We start from the raw sequence: 12,414 nt of genomic DNA on the forward strand, positions 1-12,414 counted from the left end.
GTGGAGAGAGATGAGAGCTGGCAATTAGCTGACAGCTGAGCAGCCAGCCCAGAGAAGGAAGGGCTAAGCCAGCCCTGACAGTACCCCATGATTGTGTAACCTACTGAACTAGACTGAGAGACCATTTAATGGCTCAGAAAACAGGTGTTTTGAGTTATTCAGCTGACTAAAGTGACACCATGGGGGTTATTTACTAAAGGAAAATCCACTTTGCACTGCAAGTGCACTTGGAGGAAAAGTCGCTGTAGATCCGATGGGGACATGCAAGGAAAAAAGAAACAACAGAATTTTAGCTTGCACATCATTGGATGATAAAATCAGCAGAGCTTCCCCTCATTTCAGATCTAACCTTTAGATTTAGAATGACTGCACTTCCAAGTGCACTTGCAGTGCAAAGTGGATTTTCCTTTAGTAAATAACCCCCCAGAGTCTACAATATTGAACCTTTTCCCAATATTGTAATTTTCTGAGATACTGCATTTTGGGTTTTCACTAGCTGTAAGCCATAATCATCAAAATGAAAATAAAGAAATGTTTGAAATATATCACTCTGTGTGTAACAAATCTATACAATTTATGCGTTTCACTTTTTGAATTGAATTACTGAAATAAATTAACTTTTTGATCATATTCTAATTTTTTTGAGATGCACGTGTGTGTGTGTGTGTGTGTGTGTGTGTGTGTGTGTGTGTGTGTGTGTGTGTGTGTGTGTGTTTGTGTGTGTGTATATATATATATATATATATATATATATATATTTTTTTTTTTTATAAAAAAAATACAGTATCACTTTGAGGCCTCATGCACATTTCATCTACGAAAATATTTTCATTAGACTAAATTAACACTTTTAGTTGACTAAAATATGACTAAAACTAAAACAATTCAGATGACTAAAATACGACTAAAACTAAAATGAAATGGCATTTTAGTCAGATGACTAAAACTAAATTTAAATTTGACGTAAAAATTAACACTGCTGTACCACATAAGAATATGTAGGCGGGCATCTACTAAGCTGCTGAAAAAAAAAAATTAAGAAAAAGGCTTATCTTATTTTTTTTCTTAACCGCTTAAGGACCACCTCCTTCACATTTACGTCGGCAGAATGGCACGGCGGGGCACAAGCACGTACCTGTACGTTGCTCTTTAAGTGCCCAGCTGTGGGGCGCGCTCCTGATCCACTCCTGAGCTCCGTGATAGTGGCCGCAGGACCAGTGGACCCGATCGCCGCTGGTGTCCCGCGATCGGGTCACAGAGCTGAAGAACGAGGAGAAGTAAGTGTAAACAAACCTCTCCCCGTGCTTCCTACTGAGCCTGTCACTGATCGTCTGTTCCCTGTTAAAGGGAAAGATGATCAGTGACATCAGACGCCAAGCCACACCCCCCACAGTTAAAAAAAACACACACACTTAACCCCTCCCCGTCCCCTAGTGGTTAACTCCTTCACTGCCAGTATAATTTACACAGGAATCAGTGTATTTAAATAGCACTGATTGCTGTATAAATGACAATGGTCCCAAAAATGTGTCAAAAATGTCCGATGTGTCCGCCATAATGTCGCATTCACAATAAAAATCGCTCATTGCCGCCATTACTAGTAAAAAAAAATATTAATAAAAATGCTGCAAAACTATCCCCTATTTTGTAAACGCTATAACTTTTGTGCAAACCAATCAATAATCGCTAATTGTGATTTTTTTTTAACCAAAAATATGTAGAAGAATACGTATCGGCCTAAACTGAGGAAAAAATTGAATTTTTTTTCAAAATTGTCGCTCTATTTTTGTTTATAGCGCAAAAAATAAAAACCGCAGAGGTGATCAAATACCACCAAAAGAAAGCTCTATTTGTGGAGGAAAAAAAGGATGTCAATTTTGTTTGGAGGCCACATCGCACAACCGCGCAATTGTCAGTTAAAGCGACACAGTGGCGAATCGCAAAAAGGGGCCTGGTCCTTTGGCTGCAAATTGGTTGCTGTTGGTTACTGTTGATAATATATTCAGTTAATATGTGAAATGCCATTACAGCCAAAAGAGTTTACTTCTTTTTATTTTTTATGTATTTTGAAGTTGCGCTTCTGTTTGTCAAAAATAAAAATTTTTATTTACTATGCAGGGGTCTGTGTGTTATACAGGGGGCTCTGTGTGTTATGCAGGGGGCTCTGTGTGCCGTGCAGAGGGCTTTGGAAAGTTTGGAAAGTTTATTTTCCTGAAACGTCCCTCTTAAAGTTAAGGTGCATGTTATACGCCGATAAATACAGTAATGCCGTAGATTTTAGTCAACTAAAATATGTCTAAAACTAAAACAATTCTGATGATGTTGTTGTTCTACCTCTAAACGCTACTGCCTGTAAACACCTATAAACACCCTTTTGTGCATGGACACACAGGCTACCAGAGAGGGGCTCACGCTCTTTGGCATGTCAGTGTGACATCATCACCATGGTCAGAGAGCTGCTTACACAGACATCCATGCTGATACTATAGCCATTGGATAAGGCTCTATACTAGCTGGGAAATAACAAACTGATTATTTGGCTGGACTATCTGCATCCGCGTTACCAACCAACATCCGCCTGGAAGAAAACCACCAGGCCTTTAGGAAAAAACTCAAGACCTGCCTCTTCTAGAAGTTGGACAACTAAGCTCTTCACAGCGCCTTGAAGCGATTCAGTTCGCGTTGTGCGCTATACAAATATTTCATTCATTCATTCATTCATTAAATGTTAATTTTTAAAATCTTTTTTTTTAATATATATATCAACACTGATTGTGGAAACTTCACACTGGACCTTGTGCAACTTGGATTCTGTGCCTCTCTGCTCTTCCTCCAAGCTCTGGTTTCAAAATCAAATGCAACATTTACTTTCATTCGAAAAGTACTTTGGACCACTGAGCAACAGCTCCAGTCCTTTTTCTGCAGGTAAGACACTCCTACAATCTCTGGTTCAGGAGTGGCTTGACACAAGGAATACAACAGTTGTAGCCCATGACCTGGATACGTCTGTGTGTGGTGGCTCTTGAAGCTCTGAACCATGGGAGCTATACTCCTCTATATGGGAGAACATGAGGTATCCACCATGACACAGGTGGTCATTAATGAGAGGTACTTACTGAGGGAGTGGGGTGCTCCACCCTACAGGCACCAGCCATAGTCCACTCCTTGTGAATCTCCCCCAAATTCTTGAATGGCCTTTGCTTTATGATCCTCTCAAGGCTGTGGTTATCCTTGTTGCTTGTGCACCTTTTTCTACCACACTTTTTCCTTCCACTCAACTTTCAAATTATATGCTTGGATACAGTACTCTGAACAGCCAGCTTCTTTAGCGTTGACATTTTGTGACTTACCCTTCTTGTGTTGGGTGTCACTGTCTTCTGAACAATTGTCAAGTCAGCAGTCTTCCTGTCAGAAACCATGAATCAGACCGAGACAGAAGTACAATTAAATCACACTTGTTTATTAATAAAAAATAAAAAGGTAAATAGAGTAAGCATAGTCAAAGCATAGCCAGAGTCCAGTAACCAGATCGTGTAGTCAGCCAGTCCAGAGTTCAATAACCAGATCAGGTAATCAGCCAGGCCAGAAGTCAGGGATCCAAATGGAGCAACGACAAGCAGGATAAGGAGCCAGAAGGGATGTCAGCAAGCCAGTCTTTACGCAGGAGATGGTTTCTTGTGATGTGACCAAGGCGAAGGCAGAGATGAAGTGAGCTGGACAGCTTTAAGTAGGCAGGTCAGACGAGCAGGAACAGGAACAGCTGGATAACTGTGGAGAGAGATGAGAGCTGGCAATTAGCTGACAGCTGAGCAGCCAGCCCAGAGAAGGAAGGGCTAAGCCAGCCCTGACAGTACCCCATGATTGTGTAACCTACTGAACTAGACTGAGAGACCATTTAATGGCTCAGAAAACAGGTGTTTTGAGTTATTCAGCTGACTAAAGTGACACCATGGGGGTTATTTACTAAAGGAAAATCCACTTTGCACTGCAAGTGCACTTGGAGGAAAAGTCGCTGTAGATCCGATGGGGACATGCAAGGAAAAAAGAAACAACAGAATTTTAGCTTGCACATCATTGGATGATAAAATCAGCAGAGCTTCCCCTCATTTCAGATCTAACCTTTAGATTTAGAATGACTGCACTTCCAAGTGCACTTGCAGTGCAAAGTGGATTTTCCTTTAGTAAATAACCCCCCAGAGTCTACAATATTGAACCTTTTCCCAATATTGTAATTTTCTGAGATACTGCATTTTGGGTTTTCACTAGCTGTAAGCCATAATCATCAAAATGAAAATAAAGAAATGTTTGAAATATATCACTCTGTGTGTAACAAATCTATACAATTTATGCGTTTCACTTTTTGAATTGAATTACTGAAATAAATTAACTTTTTGATCATATTCTAATTTTTTTGAGATGCACGTGTGTGTGTGTGTGTGTGTGTGTGTGTGTGTGTGTGTGTGTGTGTGTGTGTGTGTGTGTTTGTGTGTGTGTATATATATATATATATATATATATATATATATATTTTTTTTTTTTATAAAAAAAATACAGTATCACTTTGAGGCCTCATGCACATTTCATCTACGAAAATATTTTCATTAGACTAAATTAACACTTTTAGTTGACTAAAATATGACTAAAACTAAAACAATTCAGATGACTAAAATACGACTAAAACTAAAATGAAATGGCATTTTAGTCAGATGACTAAAACTAAATTTAAATTTGACGTAAAAATTAACACTGCTGTACCACATAAGAATATGTAGGCGGGCATCTACTAAGCTGCTGAAAAAAAAAAATTAAGAAAAAGGCTTATCTTATTTTTTTTCTTAACCGCTTAAGGACCACCTCCTTCACATTTACGTCGGCAGAATGGCACGGCGGGGCACAAGCACGTACCTGTACGTTGCTCTTTAAGTGCCCAGCTGTGGGGCGCGCTCCTGATCCACTCCTGAGCTCCGTGATAGTGGCCGCAGGACCAGTGGACCCGATCGCCGCTGGTGTCCCGCGATCGGGTCACAGAGCTGAAGAACGAGGAGAAGTAAGTGTAAACAAACCTCTCCCCGTGCTTCCTACTGAGCCTGTCACTGATCGTCTGTTCCCTGTTAAAGGGAAAGATGATCAGTGACATCAGACGCCAAGCCACACCCCCCACAGTTAAAAAAAACACACACACTTAACCCCTCCCCGTCCCCTAGTGGTTAACTCCTTCACTGCCAGTATAATTTACACAGGAATCAGTGTATTTAAATAGCACTGATTGCTGTATAAATGACAATGGTCCCAAAAATGTGTCAAAAATGTCCGATGTGTCCGCCATAATGTCGCATTCACAATAAAAATCGCTCATTGCCGCCATTACTAGTAAAAAAAAATATTAATAAAAATGCTGCAAAACTATCCCCTATTTTGTAAACGCTATAACTTTTGTGCAAACCAATCAATAATCGCTAATTGTGATTTTTTTTTAACCAAAAATATGTAGAAGAATACGTATCGGCCTAAACTGAGGAAAAAATTGAATTTTTTTTCAAAATTGTCGCTCTATTTTTGTTTATAGCGCAAAAAATAAAAACCGCAGAGGTGATCAAATACCACCAAAAGAAAGCTCTATTTGTGGAGGAAAAAAAGGATGTCAATTTTGTTTGGAGGCCACATCGCACAACCGCGCAATTGTCAGTTAAAGCGACACAGTGGCGAATCGCAAAAAGGGGCCTGGTCCTTTGGCTGCAAATTGGTTGCTGTTGGTTACTGTTGATAATATATTCAGTTAATATGTGAAATGCCATTACAGCCAAAAGAGTTTACTTCTTTTTATTTTTTATGTATTTTGAAGTTGCGCTTCTGTTTGTCAAAAATAAAAATTTTTATTTACTATGCAGGGGTCTGTGTGTTATACAGGGGGCTCTGTGTGTTATGCAGGGGGCTCTGTGTGCCGTGCAGAGGGCTTTGGAAAGTTTGGAAAGTTTATTTTCCTGAAACGTCCCTCTTAAAGTTAAGGTGCATGTTATACGCCGATAAATACAGTAATGCCGTAGATTTTAGTCAACTAAAATATGTCTAAAACTAAAACAATTCTGATGATGTTGTTGTTCTACCTCTAAACGCTACTGCCTGTAAACACCTATAAACACCCTTTTGTGCATGGACACACAGGCTACCAGAGAGGGGCTCACGCTCTTTGGCATGTCAGTGTGACATCATCACCATGGTCAGAGAGCTGCTTACACAGACATCCATGCTGATACTATAGCCATTGGATAAGGCTCTATACTAGCTGGGAAATAACAAACTGATTATTTGGCTGGACTATCTGCATCAACGCAGGATTGACAGACACAGTGAAAGCAAAGGTGTCATCTCACCGACAGGGAGTAAAGATCTTACCTCCCATGGTTTGGCAATGATGGTTCTCTTATACCTCCTCCTGTCTTTATTGAGTGGACTTACTGACACCTGACATCTGATCTGTCCGCATATTCCCCGTTCCAAGAGACAGCTGAGCCGCTTTGGGGAGGATTTCATTGTTTGCATCTTCTACCTCAGTGCAGCTCCAGCTCTTTTATTGTAAGATACATCGCTGATCCATCCAGTCTTCAGCTTTCTGTGACACCCACCTTGAATTACAGGCACTTCCTGTCCTTGGGGTAAACATTCAATGACAGGTCCACAAACAGCAACTTATACAGTACATGGCTTTTCATCAGTGCCTACATATTTGCAATCTGTGCTTTATACTGTTCACCTCCATTGAAGTTTAATCATTGAAGTTTGGTCCATTCAGGCTTCAACTTTCTGTGACACTCACCTTAAATTAAAGGCACTTCCTGTCCTTGGGGTGACTATTCAATGACAGGTCCATGAACAGCAACTTACACGTGACTTTTCAGCAGTGACTACCCATCTGCAATCTGTGCTTTATAGTGTTCACCTCCATTGAAGTTCATTCTCTTTTTCCCCCATATCCTGGTGGTGTGAATGGAAGACATGCACAATTGAGGTGTGCTGCTAGCAGCTCTTTGTATCCACTTTGACAACATTGTCTTTTTAATCTTTTGGACTGGTGGTAGTGTGGTATTTTTAATCTTATGCCGCGTACACACCACCGGACATTTAGATGGACTTGGTCTGGCGGACAATCCGACTGACTTTGCAGCTGAGGTCCACCGGACTTTCAAACGAACGGACTTGGCCACACGTGATCACTCCAAAAATCTGACAGATTTGAACGTGATAATGTAGAATAAGGAAGTTCATAGCCAGTAGTTCATAGCTGCCCTAGCGTCAGTTTTAGTCCGCCGGACTAGCACACAGACGAACCGATTGTCCGCTAAAAGCCGAGTCTGGCGGACAAATTTGAAGCCAGTCTTATTTCTAGGTCCGCTGGACTTTTGGGAAGAAAAAGTCAGCTGGAGCCCACACACGATCGAATTGTCTGACGTACTCTGGTCCGTCGGAAAGTCCGATCGTGTGTACGTGGCATTAATGTTACTCATTGCTACACTGTTTTCAATAAAGTATAATATTTTTCTTTAACCCTGGCATCTCTATAGAAGGCTACTGTGAGTATCTGCTATCCTCAACTTTTTTCTAAATGCCTTTCCTTCAAAGAGACCACGCCTGATGTAATCAGGGGGTATAGGGATTAAGGAGTGGGGATAATTCCATGTATTTGGTGATCCTTTATTTCAGTAAATAACTATTGTAGTGGTGATTTTTATTCCTTTGTTTATTAAATACTATAGAGGGGCGTTTAGCGGCAGAAAATGTTAAATGTCAAACGCCTGTAAAAAGAGACTTTTTCCATGTCCAGTGTGCTAAAATAGACTTGTGCCCAAGTCATTATAGTTTTAGTTTAAACATATTTTCTCAGAATGCTGTATAACAGGTATTCTACCTAAAACCTATTATAAGTTATGATAATATTTTACTGCTGTTGGTGGTTTACAGCTTAAAGTAAACTTGTTGGGAAAAAAATGGTAGTTACCATTTTCTACTTGCAGGATTCTCCCCAAAATGTTACCGGTAATTGTTGACAGTAGTAATATAGCAGTGCCACTTTCCTATTTCACTGTAAAGGACCTGGCCACATAGACCCCAAAGACTGCCTTGAGGGAAAGCAGGGTCAGTGTTAAGGCCCATACACACGATCAGACTTTTTGACAACAAACATGCAAATGAGCTGTTTTGGAGCAACATCCGACCGTGTGTACGCTCCATTGGACAAAATCTGACTTTTGTTAGCTGTGCGAACGGACAAACTTTCTGGTAACAAAAGTCCGATGGAGCAAAGTCTGATCGTGTGTACAGAAAACCATAGGACTTTTGTACAAAGTACAAACATGCATGCTCAGAACCAATGCAAAAGATCAGACAACAATACAGAAGTTGACCAAAGGTGGCGGTAAAGAGCAGAAAAAACACATGATTTGGTGAAAGTTGGCTTAAAAAGTCCTGCTGTGTGTATGCAATACAAGTTCAGGGCAGACGCCCTTTGTACAAAAATCCACGGGAAAGTTTGTACAAAGTCCGATCGTGTGTATGAGGCTTTACATGACTTTCCAATTTTCTCTCCCCAGCAGCAGCAGCAGATATCAGAGCAGGCGTATAGCATAGGTCAGCGTACAAGTATGCTTGTGGGTTTGGGTGCTTTTTTCTCTCAATTTATTTGCTCTAATTTTTTAATAGGTGTGATTTTAATAATGTAATGAAGCAGAATTTTAAGCTGTACTTTCATAAAAAACAAGAGCGCCATATTTCCCGATCCACATCATTTGCAGTGTGTTGTACTCTATAAAACAACAGGTGTTCTCTACAGGTTATAGACTACTTCTTGTACAGTAAAAAGTAAATGTAAGCTACACTACAAAACTTAGCTCCTCTTTTCATTTTATTTGTCAAAAGATGAAAACTGCATACATTAATGTCTCCACCTTAAACTACCTTCCTTGACGTGTTTCACCACTACTGGCTTGCTCACAAGGAGAGCAGATGGACTTCCCCTGTTCTTGTGAGCAAGTCAGTAGTGGTGAAACACGTCAAGAAACGTGGTTTGGGGTGGAAACATTAATGTATGTAGTTTTCCTCTTTTGACAAATTAAATAGAAATAAGAGCTGTGTTTTGGAGTGTGGCTTATATTTACTTTTGATTAAGAGTGGAAATGGACTGTGGTAGCCAGCACCTGGTTTGTGCATGTGGATTGAAAGAAGCAGGTCTGGATTGGAGCTTTGGATTTGGGTATGTTCCTTTTTATACAGTGCCATGTTCATTCTAACTCTGTCTTCTCTACTTTTCAGAATGATCCCTCCAAGTAACAAAAGCTTTCTGGTCAATGACTTGGCTCCGGGCCGTGAGTATGACCTCTGTGTGCTGGCTGTCTACGATGACGGGATGACCTCTCTGACAGCTACTCGAATGGTTGGATGTGTCCAGTTCAACACTAAAGAGGAGAGTACACAGTGTCAGCCAATCCACACTCAGTTCCTGGGGGGCACCATGATTATCATCATCGGAGGGATCATTGTGGCTTCAGTTCTGGTGTTTATCATCATCCTGATGATCCGATACAAAGTGTACAGCGGCCAGGAGGAAGAGGGCAAAGCCAGGGTCAGCAATGTGTATTCCCAAACCAATGGGCAGCAAGGTATGGCCAGTGCCCACTCCTGTGCCAAGCTGGCAGGAGCGCCAGAAGAACTTCCATTAACCACCAATTTCCCTACTGAAGACGAAGTGTCACCAAGCACAAAATCAGCACAGGACATGTGTGAACCAAGAAATAGTGCACCCAAACAAGGTGAGTGTATCTTATCCCTTTTTGCTGTCAGAGCCATTTCTTTCCCATAATTTGCACATGTGAGGCCTCTTTCACACTTGCATTGGTGTCTACAGCGTCTTGCTTTTTCTCATTGCCGATCTCTAATTTCGTATTACAGGAACATACCACAGCCACAAGCACAAGCTCGCAGTTGCAAAACAGCCTTATTCACTTACATAGGAAAATTCTAGAGGTGGTACCTATCAAACTTGCCATGCAGTATTGATATTGCTGCACCTCACTGCTTTGCATTGTGACCACAGCAATGTGTATCCATCTATCCACTTGTAAATGGGCAGTCGGAGGCAGCAAAAATGTGGACTAGCGGATAGTTTTTTACACCCCCTGGCCACAAGTGATAAAGGTGCCATAAAATGCACATTTTAGGCCTGAAGATTACTTAAATGCCCAAAACATGATGTGTTTTCTGAGAACAGAGACCCTGTAGAATAAAATGCTAACAGTTTTCATTTTTGATGTAACATGAAATGAAATACACTCAAAATAATTTTAGTGCAGAAAATTCAATATAATATCCAGTGGCTAGGTGGTTAGCACTTCCATCTGGTAGTACTAGGATCGTTGGTTCAAATCCCAACCAAGGCATTACCTGCATGCATGTTCTCTCTTGAACTGTGCCAACATAAAGTCGCACATAATTGTAAAGTGGAGGGAAAATGATACATGGTTTTCAATTTTTTTAACAAATAAATATCTAAAAAGTATGGCCTGCATTTGTATTCACCCCCTTTGCGTCAATACTTTGTAGAACCACCTTACACTGCACTTACAGCTGCAAGTCTTTTTGGGTATGTCTCTACCAGCTTTGCACATCTACAGTAGAATTTTTGCCCATTCTTCTTTGCTCTGTCACATTGGATGGAGAGCATCTGTGAACAGCAATTTTTAAGTCTTGCCCCAGATTCTGAATTGGATTTAGTAATGAACTTTAACTGGGCCATTCTAACACATAAAAATGCTTTGATTTAAACCATTACATTGTAGCTCTGGGTGTATATTTAAGGTCATTGTCCAGCTGGAAGGTGAACCTGGAAGGTGCTGAAGAAAAGCATGTTATGTTCAGGGTGATGTGCAGTGCTAGTTTTACGGCACACATAACATTTTGCTTTTATGCCAAAAAGTAAAATTTTTGTCTCGTCTGACCAGAGCACCTGCTTCCACATGTTTGCTTTGTCCCCACATGTCAAGCCACAAAAATGCACCTGTGAAACAGTGAAAATCGACTAAAAGTCACAGATCAGTTTAGAGTTAACTGTAAATTATAGCCTAAAACTATTGCTATCACATGTGTATGGAAATACCTAATATGTGTGCTGCAGTCATCATTTTCGTCATCATTTTCGTCTGATGCACACTTTTGCATTCATATATACAAATACATGGGGACAAAGGCCTCCCACAAAAATGTGGGTTGTTTTTTACCTATTTCATTAGACTTTCATTTTTTTTTTACTTTTTAACATTGTTGCTATCACAAGGGGGCTGATACTCGCCAGTGTATAAGAAGAGATCGATTGGCCGTAAAAGTGACAACTAGGGATGGGTTGAATGACCCCCAGTTTGGTTCTCACCAGAACTTTCAAACATCGCAAAAGTTCGGAACCCATTGAAGTCTATGGGTCCCTAACAGGAAAAATCAAAAGTGCCCATTTTGAAGGCATATATGCAAGTAATTTTTGCAAACAATGGTTATGGGGTCCGGGTACTTCCCTGGAGGATGTACCAATGAAAAAAGTTTGTAAAAAGCATAATTTTTAAATGAGCAGTGATTTATTGATGCTTAAATTGAAAGCATTTCAGTTTACATGTAAAGTGGCACATCTGTACTGTATATAAAAGCTAATTGCATTTATAAAGCCAAAAAAGACATTTTCCCTGCAAGCTTTCTTTATTTTGTAAGCAAAGGAGCCAGTCTCTATGTTGAGGCCACAATGTAGTGCACTGGGAACAAAAATAGAGATTTTTTTGGATCAATTCTGGTGTCTCTTTCACAGACTTTGGATAGAAGTAACAGAGGTGGAAAAATTGATCTTTGGGTGTCGGTAGTGCCTTCACACTGTAACCTTATAGAAGTAGTCTTGATGAAAGCAAAAATTGGCCTTGCTGTCAAAAATTTTAATGATATGCACTTGTCAAACAGGTGTGGAAAAATTGGTCTTTGGGTGTCGGCGGCGTCTTCACACTGTAACCCTATAGATGTACTCTTGATGAAAGCAAGAATTGACATTGCTGTCAAAAATTAAAATGATATGCACCCATCAAATGGGTGTGGAAAAATTGGTCTTTGGGTGTCGTTGGCACCTTCACACCTTAACCCTGTAGAGGTGTTCTTGATGAAAGCAAGAATTGGCCTTGCTGTCAAAAATTAAAATGATATGCACCTGTTAAACAGGGGCAGAAAAATTGGTCTTTCTTTGGGTGTTGTGTCCATGAAACCTACACCAAAAAAAAATCTTCCAGATTAAATCAACTCCCACAACACTAGGTAGCCTAGAAGTACTGCAGAGATTCCACATCCCAAAAACATTTAATCAGCGACATCTGCATCAGGGGCTTCATAGCTGCTGGTAAT

At 40.4% G+C, this 12,414-nt stretch overlaps 1 protein-coding gene across 1 annotated transcript in view; it reads left to right on the top strand.

The window, feature by feature from the left end:
- Positions 1-12,414, top strand: part of LOC143981769 (leucine-rich repeat and fibronectin type III domain-containing protein 1-like protein) — a 160,431-nt gene that overhangs the window by 125,142 nt on the left and 22,875 nt on the right. Inside the window, exon 3 of the mRNA XM_077479859.1 lies at positions 9,304-9,800. Coding sequence (XP_077335985.1) covers positions 9,304-9,800 — 497 coding nt within the window. The remainder of the gene's footprint in view (positions 1-9,303; positions 9,801-12,414) is intronic.

The sequence above is a fragment of the Lithobates pipiens genome, unplaced genomic scaffold, assembly GCF_037356315.1.
Source record: "Lithobates pipiens isolate NorthernLeopardFrog02 unplaced genomic scaffold, aLitPip1_a1.2 Scaffold_1, whole genome shotgun sequence".
In the NCBI taxonomy this organism is placed as follows: domain Eukaryota; kingdom Metazoa; phylum Chordata; class Amphibia; order Anura; family Ranidae; genus Lithobates; species Lithobates pipiens.